This window comes from Aspergillus flavus, chromosome 1, assembly GCF_009017415.1.
Source record: "Aspergillus flavus chromosome 1, complete sequence".
NCBI lineage: Eukaryota > Fungi > Ascomycota > Eurotiomycetes > Eurotiales > Aspergillaceae > Aspergillus > Aspergillus flavus.
Genome location: NC_092406.1, coordinates 4,332,076 through 4,355,072, shown reverse-complemented (window position 1 = coordinate 4,355,072; position 22,997 = coordinate 4,332,076). Strand labels below are relative to the sequence as shown.

At 49.2% G+C, this 22,997-nt stretch overlaps 11 protein-coding genes across 11 annotated transcripts; 5 read left to right on the top strand and 6 right to left on the bottom strand.

The window, feature by feature from the left end:
* Positions 1-495: 495 nt before the first annotated feature.
* On the top strand, positions 496-2,680 carry F9C07_1608 (phosphorylcholine transferase). The gene is made up of 4 exons (XM_071508251.1): positions 496-1,371; positions 1,436-1,786; positions 1,842-2,253; positions 2,313-2,680. Exons 1-4 carry the CDS (start codon positions 845-847, stop codon positions 2,445-2,447), a joined length of 1,425 nt encoding a protein of 474 aa, XP_071365927.1. The 5' UTR covers positions 496-844; the 3' UTR covers positions 2,448-2,680.
* Positions 2,681-3,680: 1,000 nt separating this feature from the next.
* F9C07_1607 (uncharacterized protein) lies at positions 3,681-4,808 on the bottom strand (the record flags this gene model as incomplete). The annotated part of the gene is made up of 1 exon (XM_041283966.1): positions 3,681-4,808. One exon carries the CDS (start codon positions 4,806-4,808, stop codon positions 3,681-3,683), a length of 1,128 nt encoding a protein of 375 aa, XP_041140409.1.
* Positions 4,809-5,221: 413 nt separating this feature from the next.
* Positions 5,222-7,343, bottom strand: F9C07_1118049 (uncharacterized protein). The gene has a single exon (XM_071507568.1). The coding sequence runs from the start codon at positions 7,027-7,029 to the stop codon at positions 5,635-5,637; it is 1,395 nt and encodes a 464-aa protein (XP_071365926.1). The 5' UTR covers positions 7,030-7,343; the 3' UTR covers positions 5,222-5,634.
* A 1-nt stretch (position 7,344) lies between these two features.
* Positions 7,345-10,232, bottom strand: F9C07_2279819 (U3 small nucleolar RNA-associated protein 25). The gene is made up of 5 exons (XM_041288097.2): positions 9,964-10,232; positions 9,531-9,913; positions 9,282-9,475; positions 8,636-9,213; positions 7,345-8,573 (listed from the first exon to the last, which is right to left on the bottom strand). Exons 1-5 carry the CDS (start codon positions 10,065-10,067, stop codon positions 7,658-7,660), a joined length of 2,175 nt encoding a protein of 724 aa, XP_041140411.1. The 5' UTR covers positions 10,068-10,232; the 3' UTR covers positions 7,345-7,657.
* On the top strand, positions 10,233-11,559 carry F9C07_2240624 (putative eukaryotic translation initiation factor 3 subunit EifCf; the record flags this gene model as incomplete). The annotated part of the gene is made up of 3 exons (XM_041288108.2): positions 10,233-10,490; positions 10,550-11,262; positions 11,340-11,559. The coding sequence occupies exons 1-3, from the start codon at positions 10,386-10,388 to the stop codon at positions 11,557-11,559; spliced, it is 1,038 nt and encodes a 345-aa protein (XP_041140412.1). The 5' UTR covers positions 10,233-10,385.
* A 797-nt stretch (positions 11,560-12,356) lies between these two features.
* Positions 12,357-13,271, bottom strand: F9C07_2279817 (putative transcription initiation factor TFIID subunit 13; the record flags this gene model as incomplete). Its single annotated transcript, XM_041288098.1, has 2 exons — positions 12,357-12,805; positions 12,896-13,271. 2 exons carry the CDS (start codon positions 13,269-13,271, stop codon positions 12,357-12,359), a joined length of 825 nt encoding a protein of 274 aa, XP_041140413.1.
* A 92-nt stretch (positions 13,272-13,363) lies between these two features.
* F9C07_1117053 (putative S-adenosylmethionine-dependent methyltransferase) lies at positions 13,364-14,018 on the top strand. The gene is made up of 3 exons (XM_071507566.1): positions 13,364-13,457; positions 13,531-13,640; positions 13,708-14,018. Exons 1-3 carry the CDS (start codon positions 13,455-13,457, stop codon positions 13,838-13,840), a joined length of 246 nt encoding a protein of 81 aa, XP_071365925.1. The 5' UTR covers positions 13,364-13,454; the 3' UTR covers positions 13,841-14,018.
* Positions 14,019-14,101: 83 nt separating this feature from the next.
* F9C07_2279815 (pentatricopeptide repeat protein) lies at positions 14,102-16,709 on the bottom strand. The gene has a single exon (XM_041283967.2). The coding sequence runs from the start codon at positions 16,606-16,608 to the stop codon at positions 14,197-14,199; it is 2,412 nt and encodes an 803-aa protein (XP_041140415.2). The 5' UTR covers positions 16,609-16,709; the 3' UTR covers positions 14,102-14,196.
* A 249-nt stretch (positions 16,710-16,958) lies between these two features.
* Positions 16,959-17,573, top strand: F9C07_1600 (cwf18 pre-mRNA splicing factor-domain-containing protein; the record flags this gene model as incomplete). Its single annotated transcript, XM_041283963.1, has 1 exon — positions 16,959-17,573. The coding sequence occupies one exon, from the start codon at positions 16,959-16,961 to the stop codon at positions 17,571-17,573; it is 615 nt and encodes a 204-aa protein (XP_041140416.1).
* Positions 17,574-17,697: 124 nt separating this feature from the next.
* Positions 17,698-19,384, bottom strand: F9C07_1115965 (zinc knuckle-domain-containing protein). The gene is made up of 3 exons (XM_071507560.1): positions 18,801-19,384; positions 18,615-18,750; positions 17,698-18,554 (listed from the first exon to the last, which is right to left on the bottom strand). The coding sequence occupies exons 1-3, from the start codon at positions 18,883-18,885 to the stop codon at positions 17,822-17,824; spliced, it is 954 nt and encodes a 317-aa protein (XP_071365924.1). The 5' UTR covers positions 18,886-19,384; the 3' UTR covers positions 17,698-17,821.
* Positions 19,385-19,511: 127 nt separating this feature from the next.
* F9C07_1116410 (uncharacterized protein) lies at positions 19,512-22,721 on the top strand. The gene is made up of 4 exons (XM_041283964.2): positions 19,512-19,799; positions 19,876-20,666; positions 20,726-20,866; positions 20,923-22,721. The coding sequence occupies exons 1-4, from the start codon at positions 19,749-19,751 to the stop codon at positions 22,325-22,327; spliced, it is 2,388 nt and encodes a 795-aa protein (XP_041140418.1). The 5' UTR covers positions 19,512-19,748; the 3' UTR covers positions 22,328-22,721.
* The last annotated feature ends 276 nt before the right edge of the window (positions 22,722-22,997 follow it).

Below are 22,997 nucleotides of genomic sequence, written 5' to 3'. Positions count from 1 at the left end.
GTATAACTGGTATCCAGAAAGGGGGAAAGAAAAGAGTACCATCTTATATAGAGAAGGCCGAGAAGAGAAGAACATTGCATTGGTATGGAGTAGGAGGAACCAACCGAGAATTGTTGGGGCAATTTTAGAAGGAGATGGAAATACATGTAATGGTTTTGACAGTTTACTGTATGTATGAGATAGTATGGCGTTGGTACCCTTAGCTTTAGGTATGTACTATACTAGTATAGGATACTTAGTAAGTATGTTGGAAATAACGCTTACCGAGTCATATTGGGGGCTCCGCCCACGCGGTGTCTTTTTTAGTTTTTTAATTTTATTCTTTCATGTATGTACAGTCTACTATAGATGATTCTAAGAGACCGGTCGAATAATTCTCTACAATGAAAATTAGAAGGAGAATAAATAATACATAGAAAAAGAACGAGTACGGGATCTTTTCCCTTTTTCCTTCTCCTCTTGTCCTCCCTCTTTCACGCACTTTCTCTCTCTCTCTCTCCCCGCCGTCACCTCTCCACCCCCATGAATCAATTGGTTTTAGGGGCTAGAAGGGTAAACTAAAGAGCAAGACCCCTAAAATCATTAAATCGGGTCCCGTGTTTTGTCCTACTCCTCCCGCTTTCTTCTTTCCTTTCCCCATCACTCATTTCTACTCTGTCCTCTTCGCGCTCCCAACGCGTCTCTATTTCTTGCCCTTCATAGCTCTATCTCTCCCTCTCCCCTGAGATTAATTTGATCATTCGATTTTTCAAAAGCACACAACAACAACAACAACAACAACAACCTCCTTTTCGACGGAAGTAGAGCAGGGCTCCCTCGGTCATTACCTCCCCATTCCATTATAATGTCCTCTCCGTCGTCGGCAGGAAAGCGCAAGCGCAGTGCTTCCCAACATCTTCCGTCCAACGTAACCTCCGCTGACCTTCTGCAACCTTCATCACGCGATGCGTCGGGCGAAGATGGCGACGATTCCACCGGTCCGAATACTCCCTTGTCGGTTAAGTACAGGAAACAGGCACCAATTGATGTAACTTCAGCGGGCAATGTTCCGCCATCGAAACGGGCTCGGAAGAGCTCAGCGGCTGGCGAGCAAACCAATGGTCCTGCCACCGAGGAACCCTCGGCGCTCAGCAAAGAAGATCCAGGCGAGCCGTCAGAAACGACAGTTGCCAGCAGCGATATCGAAAACCAAAGCAAGGGCCGGTCGGGATTACAGATCAAAACGGCAGATGTTGAGGAGACCGAGGATATGATGCAGCCACCTCAGCGGGCCGGGTTGCAGGATCCGGTTGGATACCATACCAATCCTCCGCCCGTGGGGCGTCCAGTGCGCGTGTATGCCGATGGTGTCTTTGATTTGTTTCACGTGGGGTATGTTACCGTGTCTATTCTGAAAAAACTTGGACTGGTGCTAATGGGGCTTCTTGCATAACAGCCATATGCGTCAGCTTGAACAGGCGAAGAAGGCCTTCCCAGATGTGCATCTGATGGTCGGTGTGACTGGAGACGAGGAGACTCATAACCGGAAGGGTCTTACTGTCCTGAGTGGTGCGGAGCGCGCAGAGAGTGTTCGTCACTGTAAATGGGTGGACGAAGTGATTCCTAATTGCCCATGGCTGTTGACTCCGGAGTTTCTCGATGAGCACCAAATCGACTACGTTGCGCATGATGACCTGCCCTATGGCGCGGCCGAAGGAGATGATATTTACGCTCCGATCAAGGCCCAGGGCAAGTTTTTGGTTACTCAGAGGACGGAAGGTGTCAGCACCACGGGAATCATCACCAGGTGAGTATAGCCGTCAATTATTGGGGTGTTGCGCCAAAGGCTGACTGTATTGCAGAATTGTCCGCGACTACGACCAGTACATTTCCCGCCAATTCAAGCGAGGCGCATCGAGACAGGAGCTGAACGTGTCATGGCTTAAGAAGAACGAACTGGAAATCAAGCGACACGTTGCGGAGATTCGGGACAATATCCGGAACAACTGGACAACCACGGGTCAGGAGCTGGGCCGAGAATTACGGCAGCTCTGGCAGAATAGCCGGCCTGGCAGCCCGGCACCGAGCGCGAGGAACAGTGTAGACATGGGCAGTACACGAGGAAACGTTGTCAGCCCTACCACTGGTGCCATGAAAACCCATCTGTCACGGGTGGAATCAGTGGGTCGGTCTGAAAGCCCCATTGGAAACGGGCGGAATGAAGACTTTGCAACCGGGTACAGCTTGGGATTGATTGGAGGTGTAAGAGCCTGGGTAAGGAGATTCTGTCACCCGAGTGAAATTGAACTGTTATTAACTAGACATATGCACAGATGCGCAGCCGTCGGTCACTCTTGGAAAGCCGCGCCCCTTCCCCGACAAGCGAGGAGGAGCATGAGTCTGAGCAGGAACGCAGCAACGGCCACATTGAACCATTCAAATCGCCCGCCAATGCTGCGACAAATTAGGGCAGAGGGTCATGCATGGTTCAGCCCTATCAAGTCGTGATCCTCCTCTTCTGTCTGTCTTTCTTTCAGGCGACCGCTTATCATGTCTCACCGTGGACATGCAAGTTAGGTCAAAGAAAGCGAGAACAAAATGATGATGATGATGATGATGAAGGAGAAGAAGAAGAGGGAAAAGACGAACGACAGTTTGCCATTTATCTCATGGTAGCTTGGGAAAGAAAAAAACAGAAAAGGAAAAAAAAAAAAAAGAAGAAGAAAAACAACAATATCTACTCACCCTTCCCCCTTCCCCCTTCCACAGAGTTCCATGACCATCATCAGACGATCTTATATCAGATGGGTTGATACGTGATAATGTTTCCTTAGTGAAAGTTGCGACTAGTTTTTCTTTTCCCGTTTTTTTTTTTTTACCTTCTGGTTGATAATACCGTTGTTATTATTACGATGACATTTGCCCACATAATCATTCCTCCTGTCGGCTCAAGAAAGAAATCGCATGTCTCCAAGTTTGGGTTAAATTGTATGGAAATCTAGGGAAAGGCCAAGGGTTCATTTCATTCATCGTCGTTTTTCACTTGTCCCACTGCTGTTGCTTTTTTTCTGATCTGTATTTATGTCGGCCGGGGGATTTTCTTTTTATCTCTTCTTCCGTTTATTGATTGCAGGATGCTATCTTTAATAAGTTGCCTTGGCTGTAGATAGATTTAGATAGATATCTGTTGGAATCAATTATGGCGTTCAATGTGGAGTTTTATCGAGTATCTTGGAGATTGACCTGGCGAAGGGTCCGTTGCACACAGGCTTGGGTGATGGGTGGTGGGTTGGCTGGCATAAACTGCCACTCTTGGCTCCGTATAACTGGCATATTGTCTTGGGCAAATGTGAGAAGCATCTATTTGATGTCATCTATCTATGTAACAGGACAAGAGGTGAGATGAGACAAGGTCCATCGTGGATCAAATGCTGACCATATTCGAACCAAGTTCTACCTTGTATAGTCATAAGAAGATGGGGACAACCAAGAAAGCAAAGATGAGGAAAAGAAAAATAAATACAAGTTCAAGCACAAAGGGTATCTCATTCCGTATTGCAAACTGCTGTTCCGTTCTCTTTTTGCTTTAGTAACGCGTTTATCTTCTACCGCGAGTCTGCCTCAATTGGCAAGCTTGATATGCGTATTCTTTGCTTCGAAATATTAAAGTGTGTTGTCGAATTGATGGGAATTTTGAATGATCAAGCAGCAGTGATCGCAAGGCGCGGCCGCATTTTCCTCTCCACCTCCGCCTCCATGCCACACGCCCTCTTCATTTGAGGATCAGGAACGATGGGTATCTGGCCTCGCGGTGAGCACATACGCTCACGGAGAGCGTCTCGCAAAGCCACGGCATCCCGACACAGGTCTTGCTCCATCACTCTCCGGGCGTAAGCGTCGCAGCGGGCCGTGATGCCCAACTCGAACGACTTGAGTCCGCGGACACATAACATCGGGGCAACCCAGGGCTCATCGATAGCCAGGCGAAGGCGTTTTCCGCCAATCACACGGCCCATGGCGTTACCACTGAAGCGGCCGAGGTCAAGGCTCAGATGTAACTGTCCGAGGCCGCGGAGGGCGGCGATCCGGGACCAGAAAAGAGCCCAGAGGTGGTCGTTGTGAGTGTGGGAATAGATGGAGGATTTGTGCTCCTGGCCGGCCATGGGCTGCCAGATGGGCATCCATTGGACGGTGAGGCGCTTGATGGAGCGGAGACGCTGCGGGCAGACGATCAGAGAGAAGGCGATGAAGGTGTGGAGGTCGTCTACGTCAAAGACGGCGTTGGCGTAAAGGATGTCGGCTGCTTCAGCGTATATGGCACGACATGTGCGCAGCAAGGCCACCGATGAGTTGCTCAGGGACGCTGGGAGGGAGGCGTGGGTGTGCGGGTAGAGCACGCTGTCGGAGTGGCCTTGGCCTGCAGTACAGTTCTCCTGGACCCGCCAGCGGGCTGGGGTAACAGGGCAGCAGCGGCGGTTGCGGTCGAGCGACGACGAAGGGTGCTTGCACCGGACATGGCGGATCTTGCCCTTCAATTGGACTAGATGGATAGCTTCATCGCCGAAGGCATAATTGTAAATTATGAGGCGGATTTCGGCAGGCAGCTTGCGGAAGAATAAGCTGTCGGATTGGGATGCCATGGGCCGGGCATATGGGTCGACTGGTTTGGATGATGTGGAGGAGGCATGAGAAAAGATATCCACGGTGGGCGCACAGATCTTGCGTTCTTGAATCAAATCACGAACAGTCTCTTGCCATCTTCGTCCGGTGGGGTAGTAGTGGAAGACGGAGTACGGATCTCGAAGTAACCAGGCATCGAAGTGACGCATTGTTAGTTTCTTTCGCTCGCGCTCTCTCTTGAATGATTTTATCAGATAGTGAAAAGAGAGAGGTGGGGAAAGTATGGGGCAAGGTGGACGATCAGAAAGATGGAGACAGTAGGGGGAGATATGTATATACTACAGGATATACATGTCAATATCGATATCTTCCTATCAAACGCCACCCGAATCCGGGGTAAATCCAAATCAGGCACCGCAGGCACCAATCGGTTCTGTTCGGTGAGTCTCGGGAAGTTGCCGTCGGGACTTTTCGGTGTCAATTGTAACGCTATGACGCTGTGGCTGGCAAGATTCATAGTTTCATGTTCGGTGAGACACACACAGTTACTACTAAACGGAGCACTGTCGTCCACCACCAATGAACGAGTCTTGTGCACTTTTTCTGCATGCGCACGGCCTGCAACCTGTCCTGAGCGTCCGGATTGAGGGTACAGTAACTAACTACCTAGTAGCTACCTAGGTATGTACTATGTAGCTCCAGAGACACCAACTAAATCAATCCATCATCCTTTATCCATGTAACTAAGTCTATACGGCACATCGATATAGTATATAGCAGACAATCAAATCAATAACAGATTTTGCGCTGTTGCCGCCAGCAGCATCACATCATCATGAAAAGAAAAAAAGGAATTATCGCTTGCTGTCGAATCCCTCAAATCGTCATAGCTCTTACCTCGCCGGCTCCGGCATGCATTAGTTGTCTTTCTTCCCACCTCTCTCCAGCCCTTCATTCCTCTCCGCTTATGCAAGTCGTGACGTCGTCGTGCGCGGCCAATTTTTCATAATTGCCATTGCTGTTTCCTAGTAGTACTCAGTTCGTCTCATTCTCATCTTCCCTAGTGGCAGCTGCGGGCGCCTCTCGGACGACGGCCACATAGATGGCGCTTCCTAAGATCAGAGCAGATCCCATCCAACTCAAGAGAGACAGAGTGCTTCCCCAAACAACGCGGTCATAAAATAACGCAAAGACCATCTGCATATATATCATAGACGTGGCCCGCGATCCGGACGAGCTGCGCGACTCCTCCTTCGGCTCATCATTTCCATCGCTTCCATATCGACGATGCTGTTCCGACGGGGACAATTTCCTCGGTGGAGGCACATACGACAGACCAGCGGTCAAGAGGAACTGCAGCAGAAACCCACAAACACCCAGACCCAAGAGCAGGGTCCATTCTAACGGGGTGCCCGGCAGTTCTAGAGCAATGGAAGGCATCACCAGGATGGCCACGGTCGACACAATGGTTGTGAACGAGGAAAAATATGTGACGGACACCAGCGGATGACAGCGTTGTCCGATTATTCGGATGGTCGAGTACGCGCAAGACGCCCCCATGACTCCCATGAGCGCCATGACGATCGCCATAATATGGTGATATTCATCCTCAGAGTCAGGCTGCTCCCCGCTACCGGGCTCTCCGGAGTCCGGAGGATTTCCGTTCGAGAAAAGTGAGAAAGGCCGTGCGATTAGAACCACACCAACCAGCGACACCACGCCAGCGAGTTGTTGCTTATGTGTGAAGGTCTCATTGGGAATGAACAGAGAGCAGGCATAGCAGGAAAGGATAGGTGCTAGGAAAGTTAACACTGTAGCTTCCGACAGTGGTAGGTATTGAACGGAGTAGTAAAGCCCATAAACGCCAATAAAGCCACCGGCTGCACGAAGCAGGAGAAGATGAAGCACAGAGCGGGTCCCAAACGGGCGAGGGACTTTGGTGTACCACATGTACAGATAACTGACTATAACTGTGATGGACATGCGGGCGAAGAGGATCTGTTCCAGTTTAGTACGGGGAGATATTTGGAAAAACCAAATGATCAGTCCTACCTGAAATGGATGAAACCCCTCCCCATTCCTTCCCTTTCTCTCTAAAATTTGAGTCATGACATTCATGGAAGCCCCAAAGAACTGGGCTGACATGACAAGGATCATTCCCTTACCCTGGAGCCAGAGTTCCTGTGCCGAATCCCACGTTGTTTCCCACCATGGTGATGACGTTGATGGTGACGGTGACAATGGGGAATCCGATCCCAGTAAGGGTCTCCGTTCATCTTCAGCTTCATGGGTGTTGTCTCGGTGCTTTCTACTCCAACCAAACACCGCGGAGAACAGGCTGCGAGGGCTGGATTTGGCTACCGACTCGGACCTGACATCCTCGACAGGATGCTGGTTCTCATCCGGACTAAACGCCGACGGACGTGTCATATTAAACCGATGTAGACTGATATGTAACCCTTTTGTCTTGTCTCCCCGGACTTAAGGGCCGAAGAAACGGAGGAGAAAGAAAAAGAAATTCGGTATAAAGTAGACCGTTTTAGGCAAAGAGATCAGGGTTGATCATGAGGAAGATTCAGCTCAATGACTAATCGATCTCCTCTAACTTATTTATTTATTGAATTATTTATTCATTGATTTGTTTTATTATCTTTGAAGAAAATAAAAAAGCAATTAGAAAAGAGAAAAAAAAAAAGACAGTCAGCTGAATTCTTTTAGAAGCCGAGCAACAAAAGAAAAAGAAACAGAAAAAAGAACTTTTCCTCCAATGTGCAGCCGCCGTGTGACTTTTGGAGCGCTATCGGCGTCAAATGAGGGTTGACGGAGGGCCTGAAAATGTGGGTGTTGGATCGGCGTCTGGGCTCAATTGACCCACTTTTCTACATTACAATTTCATCCAATTCAGCGGGTACATAATTCTTGATCCGATACAGATATACTATACACCGTTGGTGTATAGTGACAGTACACGTCAGGCCCAAAGAATGCAGAGGTATAAAAGTCATTGGTATAATAAAATACATCATAAAAGAGTCGGCCACTCTGGACTAACTCGGATCTATACAAATGTAAATGTGTCGCCTCCCTTCTCCCGCAGCATATTGCCAACTCGTTTGGTTCCAACGATCCTCTCCAGTTTCAGTGCATCCCACTTGGAGAACAGTGCGCGGACGCCTCCCTCAGCCGCCTCATCGATCGCCGCCGGATCCATCCCCAAAAATCCAACAATCTCCCCCCAGAATAATGGGTTCTCTGGAACTCCGTACATGATGACACGCTTGACGCCACGGATCTGGTACCGCCGGAAATGGTGGAACCTTTCGGTGTATAGCAATACGGAGTGTCGACCATTCATAAAGTGCGTACGCGCTCGCATGATGTCTCGAGTGTCCGAGTATTCAGAAATCGCCCCGAAGGAGACGTTCATGGTCTGTGCGGAAGTAGCAAAGTAATTGCGTACACGGACGAAATCTAGGTACGACGGGATGACGATTAAGATTCCACCGCTATTGTTCCCCCGACCGGACGTGACATTGCGGACTAAAGACGAGAGCACGGTGGTGGTGAAGTGTTTGAATCGCGCGTCTGGGTCTTTCGCCGGCGAGAGACTGTCAAATCGGGAGAAGGTCTGCTTCACGGATACTGGGAGTGGGGTCTCGGAGATTGCTCCAGCATATACTGGCGTCATCTTGATCTTGCCAGAGACGTTCAGCATATGTGTGGAGAAGACCGAGTTGATCTCTGGGGTAATAAAGGAAGCTAGCATAATCATTTGACGGACATATCGTGCGTTGTTGTCCAGATACCATGTCCGCACGCGGCTAAAATCACAGCCGTGCGCCTCCCGTGGCTGTAGGTTGAGATGTTTGAAGATATAGTCGACGTGATCCCAATTCTGCATGAGAAGGGCATCTGCCTGATCTACTATAACGACTTCAATAGACGATAAAAAGTCATGGTCACGTTTCTTCGCACTACAGTAAGTTAGCATGTGTTCTAGGCTTTCATGTAGCATGGACGCCCTCGGAAAACCTACTCAGCCTGGTCCATGATCGTGCGCAAGCCAAGTGGACTGGCAAGGATCATGTCTGAAGCGTAGAATTGCGCAAAAAATTTAACAGTCTTTCTCGTGAATTTGAGGCCTAGTCGGAACATGTCATCGTCGTTTCCACCGAATAACTCTTGAAAGTCGTCCGGTTTACTCTCCCAGGACTTGTCGTCCGTTGCAGAGAAGGTGTCCATGAAACGCTTCTTGTTTTCTTGCTGCTCGGGTTGGAAAAGCTGGGTGATTGACTCAACGACACGTACGCAAGCTTGTTTGGTCGGGAGAAGAAACAGCACCTTGGGCCTGGTGAAGCCTTGATCCCGCAGATCGAGGTCGGCATCTTGTTCCTTTGCAACACGAGCGTTGTTCTTGAGTACACGGTCCCGGGTCTTCAATACATGGTTAACAGCATGAACTGCCAGAATGTCTCGTAACTGGGTCGAGCTAGACGATTTTCTGGCACCATACAAGACGTCTTGATAATCAAAGATGTACGGGGCGAGTTGTTGGGCATGGCCGCTGATCTGGGAGAGACGCTCCAGAGCAGGCGTCTTCAACTTTCTTTTGAGCTATAGCATATTAAGCAACCGACTCTGTTTTCCGCATACTATCTCGTCGTAGGATGGCCATTGCTTACCTTCAGATTCGCGATACTCTTCAGGGCAGGTAGGCAAGACAAATCGCTTCCCGTATCGGGTGCAGCGCGCGCCAATCTCAAATCCTCGGAGAGCTCTTTCTTCACAGTTTTCCATTTATTATCTCCTACAGCCTTGATTTGCTTAGACAGTTCGTCCTCTTTCCTTGCGAAATGTGCCTCGAAGGGATCATTATCTGCTTTATATCAGCAAGTGGGATCTCTTCAACCAGATATACTAGAAAGCTGTACCATCTTCGTTGTCGCTGTCGGCCTGACCATCGGCATCCACCTCATCTAAGTTATCTTCGTCCTCTTCATCAGAAGGCTCCTGCTGCTGCAAGTCGTCATCTTCCAGTAACTCTTCTTCGTTGGCGGCGACGACAATGTCATTCTGAGCTACCGCTCTTTTGTCATCTTTGTGTTCAGTCTTCCTCTTTTTGCGTGCCGGCGCTTTAGAGTCAGCGGTTGTATTAAGTAGCTGAAGCAATTCGTTATATGGACGGGCCGACTTGTCATCCTCTACGTCCTCGTCGCTGTCTGAGGATGCATCGTCCATGGGGCCGTCATAATCCATTTCGTCTCCAAGATTGTCTTCGAACTGACCCTCCTCTCCGCCCGAGGGTTCTTCTGACCTGGGTGTGCTAGTTAGCTTGACTAAGTGAACCCAATGGGAGAAGCTTACTCTATCTCATCTACTCGGGACGTTGTGAAGCCATTTCTCCTCTTTATAGGAGCTCTGGCTCGGGCCCCACGGCCCTTGGGAGCTCTGTTCCGAGGAGGAGCCATTTGCGAAAGAAGATATGTACACTGAAGAATTGTTATTGCAGCTCTGAAGGCACCAGACTTTTTGTCTTTTTTTTTCCCTCGAATTATTTTTTCCCTCTCTTTGGGTCGGGGAAGGCTTATCTTATCTTAGCGCGAAATTCCCGCTGCGCACACACAATTTGAGCCTCGCAGAACCTCCGTCGGCGCAGAGTCTAGCGGGCGGAAGAATTGATAAAAAAAAGAGAGAGCTACTCTCCACCACGCCGAGGAAGATCCCAAGTGAAAGAGTCGAGAGCTAGAGAGAACGGCTATTCGCGCATCTAACACTTCTCACCCATCATGGCTGAAACTGATTCTTTCCTTCACCTTGCTCGCCCTCTGGGCCCGATGGCAGTGGGGTCTGCACCGACAACCGCCCCTCTGAATGTTGTCATTCATCCTCAGGTACGTTTACTTTATCGGAAGGTTAACTAAAGGATGGAAGTACTGATGCCCCATCACAGGCTCTCTTCTCGATCCTTGATCATTCCCTCCGTCGCAATGCCGACCAGGAGCGTGTCATCGGAACCCTGCTAGGAACCAGGTCAGAGGATGGAACTGAGGTGGAAATTCGCACTACTTTTGCTGTTGGACACACCGAGACGACGGATCAGGTTGAGGTCGACATGGAATACCAGAAGCAAATGCTTGCCTTGCATCTCAAGGCAAACCCGAAGGAAGTGCTGGTCGGTTGGTACGCCACTTCGTCGGAGTTGAACACCTTCTCCGCTTTGATCCAGAACTTCTACAGCGGCCAAGGTGATGGAACCTTCCCTCACCCTGCTGTCCACTTGACTGTCTCTACCGAACCTGGCAAGGATGTTGAAACCCGCGCCTACATTTCCGCTCCTGTCGGTGTGACGGCAGAGAGAGCCGCCGACAGCGCTGCCTTTATCCCCGTCCCCTACGAGATCCGCTACGGTGAGACCGAGAAGAGTGGTCTGGAGTCTATTGCTGCCGCTCGCGATGCTGAAAGCCGTGCTGCGAACATCTTCACCGATATTGAGGCTCTTGAGCGTGCGGTAGAGGAGGTTCTTGGTATGATCGACCGCGTTTCCAAGTATGTCGAATCTGTCATCGATGAGGAGGCTCCTGCATCGACAGCACTGGGCCAGTTCCTTCTCAACGCTCTCGCTTTGGCGCCCAAGGTTGAGCCTGCCGACATTGAACGGGATTTGTATGTTTTCCCCACACCCTACGATTTTCACTCCCTCTTATCATGCTGGGTTGTACTAATGCTAACCATTTCTACAGCAACAACCACATCCAGGACGTTCTGGTTGTGTCTTACCTGGCCAACACCATCCGTACACAGATGGAACTGTCCAACCGCTTAGCTACTGCCCAGCTCACCCTTGGCGGCGAGTCCGGCAATGCAGAGTCCGGCCAGCGTGGAGGTCAGAGAGGCGGCAAGGGAGGCCGCGGAGGACAGCAGCGGACTCAAGACCGGAGTGGAGAGGAGGCTCGCGCGTAAAGAGGGAACGTAAAACCAAGGCTATCCATCAAGACACCTTTTCTTTTCTCTTTACATCTCTTGTCCCATCCATTTTTTACTTCTCGCATCTATTATCCCGCTACTCTGTTTATCCCTTTTTTCCTTGATATGTGTCTAGGGTTCTATCTCGTCCAGGGTTATCTTTTCCTGTGGAAAAAGCTTGTTCTCAGTTCTGCTTCCACCATGTGCTCTCTGTTATGGCATTTATGACATTACATCCGTGGTTGTTGGAGCAGTGCGAAAACGAATGGACAAACGAAAGCAAAAGAAAAAAAGGAACCAGAAAGAGCATGGCGTATGGGAGTCAATCTGGCTTTGTTCAGAGCGGTGAAAAAAAAAGGAGCTGTGCAAAATGGGAAGAGCAAGGGTTTGAGACCCTTTTATGACAGGACCAGATCGGCCTTATTTGCTCCGATGATATAGTGTAGACTTGATGATTACGAAGTCGGCTTTTCTTACCGGCATGTCAATCATGATGAATGGACATATAACCTGAACCAACGAGTACCAGAGCTTTATCTGTGGAAACGGGGCGGGATGACTAGAGTCGTCATTTAGTAGCGCCTGGCTTGCTGAAAGGATTACTTGATATCTAAAGTCTTGAGCTCTCAATCTAAAGACTGGAAAGGATCTCCCCAATAAACGCCCTTCTAATAACAACAAATGGTATCTCCCATATTTAATGAATATTTGTGACCTGAACCAGAACGCCCGTAAAGAAGGTTGAAGAGTAGAACGACATCGAAAGTAGCGAAGCAGGGCCAACGACAACCGGTTCAACCAGTCTTTCTCTTCTTCGAGACCGTTGTGTCCTCCGTAGCATCCGAGTCCCTTCTAGCATTCCTCTTTCCTTTACCCTTGCTCTTCTTGCCATCGGTACCTTCGCCCAAATCTTCGAGTTCTTTTTTGCTAGCATCCTTCAAGTTTCCAACCTGGTCGTCATTCTGATCGAAGGCCTTCCGGGCTTCCTTTAGCTCACGCTCCATGCGCAATAGCTCCTGGACACGACCAAGTTTGTTGGGATCACGACGCAACGCAAATCGGAAGTCGTCTACCTTGATTTTCTGACGGCGCGAATAGGCGGCATACTGAGCTGCACCGTGGCACATCTCAAGAACAAAATCGGTAACAATCTCATCGAGCACACGAACTGTTTCGGGAAGAGGCTCGGAAGGGAAAGACGGGTGCGGGCTCGGATCACCATATGCGAGAAGGAGGAGACGCACTATGGAATAGAAACATATGATGTAAGTAACGGAAGTTACGAAAGAGTCGTCTGTTGGGGGGAAGGAAGTAAAAAAGAGGCAAAACTTACATTCGGCAGCAAAGTTCATCTGACCCTTATGCCTAGCGGCACGGGCTCTTGGTTCAGCCATGGTGCTAATAGAGCGCTTCTTGTGCTTACTAGACTCGGCTTCTGGGGTAGGAGGATCCGCGTTCCTGGCGGTGTCGGGTTTGAATGCTGGGTGATAACCGGCGCGGATTAGAGCAGTCTCTTCAGGGTTGAACGGCCAGGGAGGGGCAAGCTGGCTCGACACATGGCCAGAACTTGGCTGTCGTGGTGGACCGGATGGAGCTGGAGAGGTCCGCTGAACTGGATGTAGAGGAGGTGGCAGAAGCCTTCGAGCTCTACCTGAAGGCGGTTTAACATTGGGACGGTGGCCAGGGCGGTGAGGAAGGTTGGCGGACATGAGAGGCAGAATTTCCGCTCCACTGGACGAAACGTGTAGACAGATAGTATGATAGTATCTGGGTCTCTATCAGCTTTTGTTTTCTCTGATCGTTCTAGATCTTGCACGGAAACCAGTGCCTATTAAGTCATTGGTGTTCAGCTTAAGGAGGGAAACAAATCAATCCTAGGCAGTTCGTACAAGATGGTGAGTAAATGCGCTGTGAATGAAGTTCGACTTCGATAGGATGACCACCGACTAAGAATAATCTTTCCTGTAGTCTGCCTTGTTCAACTTTCAATCGCTTCTGCTGGTTATCTTGCTCGTCATCTGCACGAGCACCTATGCTCACTCGATTATGCCAGGAATTATGGACCGTAATCAACATGGGTAGGTTTTATCTCCGGTCTTCCCCATGATGTCAACTAAGAGAGGAAACTAACACCCTCGTCTGAAGCTTCTTCGGGGTGTTCTGGAAGTGTGCTCGAATCGGTGAACGGCTCAGTCCGTATGTCAGTATCTGCTGCATCTTAATGGCTGTGAGTGCTGGACGACATCATATGAACATACTGAAGTTGAGGTTACCGTGAAGCTAATTAATATACATGCGCTAGGTTTCGATCTTCTTTGGAGGTTGAAAGCTTATGGTTGCCCCTGTTTTTTTTTTCATAAACAGTTCTTCCAACTTATATTTTTTTAATGAATGAAGATCTTCCCAGCAATCGGCGTTAAAAAACCTTTTCTTGGTGGTTTGGGCATTATTATATATTGCAGGGAGTTCGCATGGTCATTTACATGTGTAGTGTACATAAGTGATATTTTACACTGAGAATATACTCACATATATCATCCCCCCGTGCTAAGATGACAATCTTTTCCAGAACCCACGCTCTAAATGCAACAAGATAGAAAGACAATAGAAAATAAATGGTTCGATAAGGGTATCTCAACGGGTAGACTCCTTTCTTTCACTCAGACGTCGCAAGCCTTGCTCCAACAGATGCTCATCTTCATCCGATTCATGCTCTAAAGGCCTCTGATCCAAGGAGGTCACCATATCGTGGCGAGCATCGGTCGCCTGGTCCAGTTCTTCTACCGCAATCCATAGGCGCTCTGGATCTTGGAGGTAGCGGAGACATTTCATTGTATATGAATCCATCGAATAGCCTTGAGCTTCCATGGCCTTGATAGACTTTGCAACCTCCGCAATATTCTGCGCGTTTGCATAGGTGTTGATGACCGTGTTCCAGGTAACCTGGTTGTATTCTACTCCGTGTTTGGCCATCATCTCCCGAACCTTCTCCGCGGCAAGTGGCTGTTTATTGAAGGTGAAGGCGCTCATAAGGATCGTCCAGGTCCGCACCGATGGTTTGCCATGAACAGTAACCCGATCGTCAAGTTCCCGGTCTTGGTTAGAAGCGTGCAGCATATCCTCCACTAGTCGCACAGCCGGTCGCAGCCCGCGAGGGTCATCCCGGAAAGCCACCAAGAACTCGTTGTAAGTATGGTCGGTGGATGCTAGTGGAGCTATGACTGGGTGGTCCTGTGAGACAAGCGCTTTGAACTTGGTGTAGACGCGATGAGCATGGGATATGCGTTTCTGGCACCGTAGATAGGTCGCGATCATCAGGTACAGAGCAATGAGAGATGGTTGGAGATTATCACCTCCCGGGGGAGGGGTGTATTCTGGCGGAATAATAGAAAGCTCCTTTAACGGCGCGATGTCATATAGCTGATTGTACATATCCAGCAGCGAGTAAAAAACTCCATTGGGATCGTCATTTGGATCATGGTGCTTGGCATTGAAAGTAAAATGAGCGTGAAATATCTTGCTTGCGATCCAATCGTTCTTCTCAAGCCCACGTGCTCTAATATCTTGTATTAGTGATTGAACACGCTCTCGATCCCCACGAGTCACTGCGTCGTTAAGCAAGGTTAAGTAGGTAAACGAATCGGGCTCGAGCGACTGCCTTCTCATGAAACGGAACATGTCGAATCCCACCTGCGGATCACCGGTCTTGAAAGCGTTGGATAGAACTATGTTCATCATATCTCGATCTGGTCGTACCCCCATTTTGAGGAGTTTGGGTAGAATATAAAAGTTCCGTCCGTTCGGAGTATCTTGAACAGAGTCGAGTAATAAAAGTTTGCAACAGTGACGCATAACTCCTTGAGAATCCATCAAAAAGTTATCCTGCTCCCGTCTCCGTACGAGTTCAAGCGCTTCTAGTGATTTATGGATATCCCCGAATTCCGTAAACCGACGCATAAAGCAAAGCCACGTCTCGGATACTATATGATTCCTCCTCTCATCGACGATGGTCCAGGCATGGTAAAGCTCTTCGGGACCAGCGTTTTTTAAGTAAAGCCGGACGCCCTTCTGCCCAAGGTGCGCAACAGGCCAGTTGCTGGGGTCTAGACAAGTAAGCAAAAGGGACACATATGTGTGGCCCCCCTTTTCCCAGGGTTGAAATTCGCCGGCATGGTATTTATCTAAAAAGAGGAAGCAATCAGAAACCATGACGAACAAAGGCTTGTCCACACTTTGGCAGGTGACAAGGAGAAATTCCAAGGCCAGATGCGGGGAATTTTGTAACAGCCATAATGATAATCGCTTCCAGTGTGGAGCCTTTGCGGATTTGTCCAATGCCTCCCAAGCCTCACGGAAGCTACCCAGGCAGTCTGTTTTGATCTTCTCAAGAAGACTTGAATCGGCATCAGTGAGCATCAACGACGCGGGAAAACCTTGGATGTCCATGTCGAGAAGCGCAGCTCGATATATTTTACTATAAGTGGTTCTCCATGCATGAATCTCTTCGCGATCGTAGCATAATGACCTCATCTTTATGCTCTGATGAAAATCATAGGTCTCCTGGCTCACTTGTTTAGTCTTGTAGATATATTTCACCTTCCCGTCGACTATGGCACGGCTGGCATAGACGAATTTGCGCTCTTGATTGTTGGGACTCCTTTCTCCAGATGACGACATTGGGGGCCCAGGAACGCCATCTAGATATGGTACCAAAGGGTCCCTTATGACTTCATGCTTGTAATCCTGAACCGGATGAGAAACTATATCTTGGAGGCCAAGAGCTTGAGCCTCAGTCCGGTGGTCTCTTGGTTCGCGAATTAAAGCCGAACTAGAGTCAGGTCGAGGGTTCAGATCGTTGCCAACAGTGTCATATGCACAATCATGTGTAATATTCGATGTCGACGCATGGTTCGTGACATATCGTGCTATTGGAAGTTTTGCACTTTGTCGATACCAGTGCCCTAGACGCAACCTATGTTTCGGAGCACGGGACGGTAGCCCGGCGCTGAAGCGGGAACGCAGGAGATGATGTGGACAAAATGACATTCAGGATTTCGTGATCTCGTGATCTCGTGCATTGAACATAGACGTCAGTAGGATAGTAGGAAAAGCGTTTCACGAACGGGGAAGTAGATGTTGGTACCAAGAAGCTTCTTGAGAAGAAACTAATGCCGATTTATCGCGGCCGCCGGATTCTGTTCCGTCGCTAGTGTGGCTAATGCTCCCGCAGTGTGGCGCACCATTCCCGATAACATTGTCAAGAAATACTTAGTCCGCGAGCGATTATAAAATTGTCGCATACCTTTGACCCTGAAACGGGGGAGCTCATTCTTTCTCCTGCAACACTTGCTTTACCTCACATCCTCTATCTGTTAATATATATCGGGTCACCCAATATGTCATCCAACCATGCCACTCTCGACGCGGCGGCAACAGAACGCAAAGCTCGACTCGCGAAGCTCGCGGCGCTCAAAAGAAAACAACCAGAGCCAGAGCCGTTAACAGAATCCAACGCTAAAGATGACGAGCTGGAAGATGCTGCCCCCGATATCACGAGCAAATATCTTTCCGGAAGAAACTATGATGCAGAAACCCGTGGCCCGAAGTTAGGATTTGACCAGGCCCCCGCAGACGGACAGATTACGGTCGAAACGCAGGCTGCGGAGATAGCTAAGGCCACTGCAGAGCAAGCTAAGAAGGATGAAGAGGCGGATCAACCAATTGATCTCTTCAAGCTTCAACCGAAGAAGCCCAATTGGGACCTAAAACGGGATCTAGATGAGAAATTAAATACTCTCAATGTGAGGACGCAAAACGCAATTGCAAGGCTTGTGCGACAAAGGATAGAGAATGCGCAACGTGCGGCGAAGGGTAAAGACGCGGGGGACAGTGGAGGCCAGACAGGAGAAGATGTAGGCATAGAGGGCGAAATGTTGGTTGAGGGCATACATGTACGTGAGAGGGAGGATGAAGATGAACGGAGGGAAAGGAAGGAAGACGACCTGGCATGATCTTGATATCCTAGAAGAGGTGTGATTATAGGTATTTCGCGATTCTTTATTCCTTCTACATCTGGTTTTAAGGCGCTCGCTGTTGGGGTCTGGCAATACGTATCGAAAAGGCGTTGAGGATATTTTGCGTTCTATTATGTGGACACCGATATCGATTTATATATGATTCATATTACTATAATACAGTATCGTAGTGGTAGTCTGTTCCTTTTCCTTTTTTTTACTTTTTTTTGCCAACGCTGAGTGTCTTACATACCCGGACCGCCGATATTCATGGCCTGGGTTAATGCAAGACGTTTACTGTAGGGGCTGAGACTCCGCTCCCTTCGAGGCTGAGGTACAGTGTGACCTTGGCTATGCCCACTCCGCTCATCATGCGTTCGACTGTAACGGCCATCTGAATGACCTGAATGCCTGAACGTGTCCCTCGAAAGTCTTCTAGGGCGGTTGGGGTCATGCATCGTTTCAGGTGTCACGGACCGTCTTTCCCTTATAATTCGGCCTTGGTCAATGCTCTGGCTTCGGGTCCTACCTCTCCGGCTACCATCTCTTGACAAGTTTCTTGCTCGCCCACGCTCCTCAGGGCTAGACTCTCGACGCCTTCGTCTAGTGTTCCTGTCATCCGTCCATTCCCGTGATCTGGAACGAGCGCGGTCTTTCCCCCCGTACGAATAAGAATGGGCAGAATGGCTAGAAGATGAGTCGCTATACCGTCTCTTTCTCAGCTTTTCATGGTGAGAAGACGTCGACTTCGTCCGGTGAGGCTCATTTCTCGTATTGAATTCCCTACGACGAGGTGGGGACTGCGAATGGGATCGGCTTGTAGATATCGTAGACACAGAGCTGACAGAATGCGAAGACGCTGACCGAGCCCGCTTTGATGTCTGGCCTTGATTATCCAGGGGATCTGATTCATCTATGTCTCTTTTGCGGCCCCGCTCTTCTTCCCGTTTTGCCAGAAGATCATCGGCGACGCCTTGCCTAGGAACGAGTCAGTGCACTGCGGAAATTTTATGAAATAGAGACACCATGGGATCTTACGAGCGCAATAGATCATTCGGAGTTTCTGTTGAAAGCTGCGGCCGCAATTTCGGGTTCTGTAGTTGCTGTGTGCGCGAAGGACGATATTGGTACGGCCTTTCCTGGGCGGTAATTGTGCATTCATAGCTATAGTGCCGTGCAAGAAGTCAGCCAAATGCGAACTGACGACCGAAGGAAGGTACATATCTCGTTTTAAGCATTTCTGACAGAGTGTACTGGCAGTCGCCTTAGTAGGGCCTCTAAGGCTGGGGGCATTCCGGTATCGATTCATGAATCCTGACCGTGTACAGAGGGTTAAAAGGGCTGCGCAAAGGTCTATGACAGCTTACAATCAAGTCGTATATCGATATAATTCCAACTTGTACGGATATCAAACCTCTCTCTCTGTCGCGGCTGTTGATGCAAGGTGTGGGTCGGAGGCACCGTTAAACGCGCGGCTAACCGCCCACCAGCAGACAAGCGAAACCCGATCAGTTCTGTTTCGTTCCTTCTCAGCCCAAAAGAACAAAAAAAGACCACCATCATCGACCCCCCCATTTCCTCCAACTACAGCGCCGTTTCGGCCTAAGCAGAGTCGTTCGTGCGGTACGACTCCTTTCAGTTTGGCTGGGAATCGGATATTGTTCTTTTTTTTTTCTCCCTTTCTATTGTCCGAGTAGGAGGAACCCCCATTCCCCTCTTTAAAATAATCAATGGGAAAAGCCATGAACAAGTCGCTCTGACCATCGTGTAAGATCAGTTATCTTTTTTGGATCTTCTGCCCTCTTGACGCTGTACCGGCTGTCGGCTTTTGCACATTCTTTTTAGCAATACTGGACGGGCGCGGTTCCATTCGATACCAACCCACTGTACCTAACTTGCAATAGCTTTCCCTATGGCGAATTACGTTTTCAAGAGATATGCCGTCTTTCTTTTTGGGCTTGTGTGAAGTGGGATCTTTGAGTGGCTTATTGTCGTCTTAAATTTCGGTTTCGTCCTTGAGTGAACCCGCACGTGTGAAGTCCAGCCATTCAATTATTCTCATCGGGTTTCATACCATTCTTCAATTCATCTTTCCCTGCTCGATAATTACCAGCCGAAGGAAGGCCAGAAAGAAGAGGATTACGAAATAGTGCAAGGAGTTGCTTGATAGTCATGGCATCCGAAAGTTCCCCAGAAGGAGAGCATTGTCTCTCCTTTGCAAAGGTACGTTGATTGATGTTTTTTATGAACCACTGTCGCATAGTAGATGATGGTGTCGCCCTTCTGACTTGCGCATAAGATCGCTGCTATGGCCTCACAGTCGAGATCGGAAGTTAACGTGGCATTTGATGAGAAGAATGGTTCACAGTCTGCCAGAGAGCCTCCATGCTCAGAATCTCAGGAGTCGAAGCACGTCCTGCCGAGCCAAATGATCTCGAATAAGGATGATTCGGTCAACGCCGTTGATCCAAGTTTCGTTAGCCTCCCGCGCACATTACAAGATGTTCATATCACAGAGAGGAAAGGCCAAGAGAGTCCCGACTCCCCCGCCGAAGCTCAACAAAACGGGTCTCTGAAACGGGAGACATCTTTCGAAGATGACCGTACACACCTCTCAAACTCCTCAACCAAACCGACAAGTTTTGACTCGAAGAGTATGGCCTCGGTCACTACCTTCGCGATGGACGAGAAAGACTCTTTGCGACCTGATGATAGTGCTAGTGTTCAAGCTGTTGATGAAGAGGAATCCCTTTCCGGAATAGCATCTGGTGCACCAAATTCGCTGACTGGGTCTGAGTCCGGAGCCCGCGGTTTCAGGGATATACAGAGAGCCCGTGCAGTGCTGCAAACAACCGGCCCTCTATTCACAGATGGTAACCAGCGGCCAAATGGCGCTATGATCCCGGACTCTGTTTCCAACAATTTCGTTATCGCCAACCAGGAAGTTTTCCGGAGTGGGCAACCCATCTTAATGCATCCATTTCCGATGGAACCAGATGAGAAACTTCTTGAGGCGATGAAGTCCCCGAAAGACCGTCTTTTGATTCTACAACTTGAGGAAAAAGTCAGGCATTTTATTCAACATTCTAAGTGAGTTGACTTACCCTAGCTCGCTCTTAGGTGTCATTCTAGCTAACATGTCGCCACAGGGAGCAATCCCTAGAACTGCCACCTTCCAATGCGTTTGGGCGCCTGCTTGCCCATAAATTAGGCGATTACTACCATCTAACTCATTTCGTGGACAACAATGTCACATCGGTTCGACTACATCGTACTCCTTTCACTCGGCTGTAGGGACCCCACCCTTTTGCATCTACCAGTAATGTATTAATACTAATCGATTTAGACCCACGCCTCTCTCTGCTATACACGCTGCAACAAATAACACCCCACCTCCTGCTATGCCTGCCATGAAAATCATGCGCCGTACCGACAGCGAGCGGCCTTCTACCGAAGGAAGTGCAGCGGCGAGCTCTGCATTTGCTTCAAAAACTGGATCAGAAGCTGGGGATAGTGCAAATGATGGAGAGCGTGGCAGCTCTTCAGCAGGAGCTACCCCGGCCAAAGACCGGTTGACGCTCACCAGGGAAGAACGGGAGGCCAAGTATCAAGAGGCTCGGGAACGGATTTTCCGCGATTTCCCAGAGACAAAGCCTTCAGATGGCGCAAATGGGGATCAAGGTACTAACATGTCGCGGTCGAGTTCGACCAACGGGCGTAAAAAATCACAAAGGCAAAAGACACCACATGATGACAGCTTTGAAGTCAGGTCCCAGTTCAACGTCTATTACCCTGGGGCTCACTATCCTCATGGTCCTGGGCCCTATAATGTGGCTACCAATGACTCTTCATTCGCCGGCCAGCCATGTATGGTGGGACCCGGTGTGACCCCACCGGGTATGGGTTATGCTCAGAATGGCCAAAATGGGGCCATGTACCCTAGCCATATGAACATGGGCTCCATGCCTCATTATTCAATGCCCGTGTCTCCTCAGATGACCCCAAGTGGCCCGTGGCAGAACGGAGCTGTTCCTCAGCAATCCCCGTATTCTGGATATGCCTCTATCAATCAGTCACCGGCTATGACATCCACGAAATCCTCACCTGCACCCAACAGCTACAATGTGCCCAACGCTGTACAGTTCCAGCACACTCCTCCAGGATGGTCTTCCCCACCATATCACGGAGGTTACCAGCAATCCACGCACAGGAATCAACCACCAATGCCGTGGGCAAATTACCCGTCTCAACCAGTCACTCCTACATCCTACCCATATGGTCAATATCCTGGGCAACCCATGAATACAGGTAATGCAGGCGTCCATCCGTTGCCGGGAAGCTTCAACCGGTCCCCATTCAACCCACAAACACGTTCATTTGTCCCTGGCGGTACGTCCTTGGCACGGCACCCAAGCAAGAGTGGTCAGCATGGTATGAATACATACCCTACCATGCAAGCTGGTGTTCATTCTCAGTGGGCTGGGTATCAAGAAGCTAGTAAAAATCTTGAGGCAACAGCGCCCGTGGCGACCAATGCTCCTCGCGGCCCTCCCGCGGGTGGCAGAGACTCAATTGCGAAATGGGGGACGCCGTCCCACCTTCCCCCTAAGCCACCTCCATCTGAAGTTCCATCTGAGTTCGATCTGAAACATCGGACCGCACCCACGATTACTCACCCTTACTCTGGAAACGCCCATCCGAATAATAAGAACGGCCCGCTCGTCGTGTCAGGAGGAGCAAGAGGCAACTAGTTGGGCCGTTCATGGCATTTGATCATGTATGACTCTTCTAGTCTGCACGACAAAGACACGCGTTTGGGGGGCATCAACATGTCATCTCAAGATACGGATACTGCTGTTTCATGGCTATCTCTGGCAGATAGATGTGTGGGAGCAAAGGTTATGCACTCAACGTGTCGTGCTGGAGTGATTTATATGATTACATACAGCTTGTTACTGTCACGTTTACTAGATTCAGGTGAAGAAGAAGGTAGCCAATAAGATACACAAATCCTTCCGAATTAATCTTCAAATTGAGGGATTTCCTGTGTAGTGTGAGAATCTCGTAAGTTTCATGTTTAAGTAGATTTTGAACACAGTATGAACATGAATAAACGCCTTAGTTTCGAGAACTGAGATTCCAAAGCCATTCTTCCAAGCACCATATCCCCATAAATCCAAATACAAAGGCCGAAGTAATGCATTGTTTTTAATCATATCTTCGCAGGCCGCTGACACATGCTGTGAATAGACATACAGAGGACTGGTAGCGAAGGGTATTATAACATAGGGACAAGTAGACAGCGCTGCGAATCCCAAATAAGATATATACAAGAACGGTAAGTATTGAAGGGTACCAGAAGGATTTAAGTACTCCAACCATGCAACTGCCGGGGTTTATATGAGATCCGCGGAAATCTAT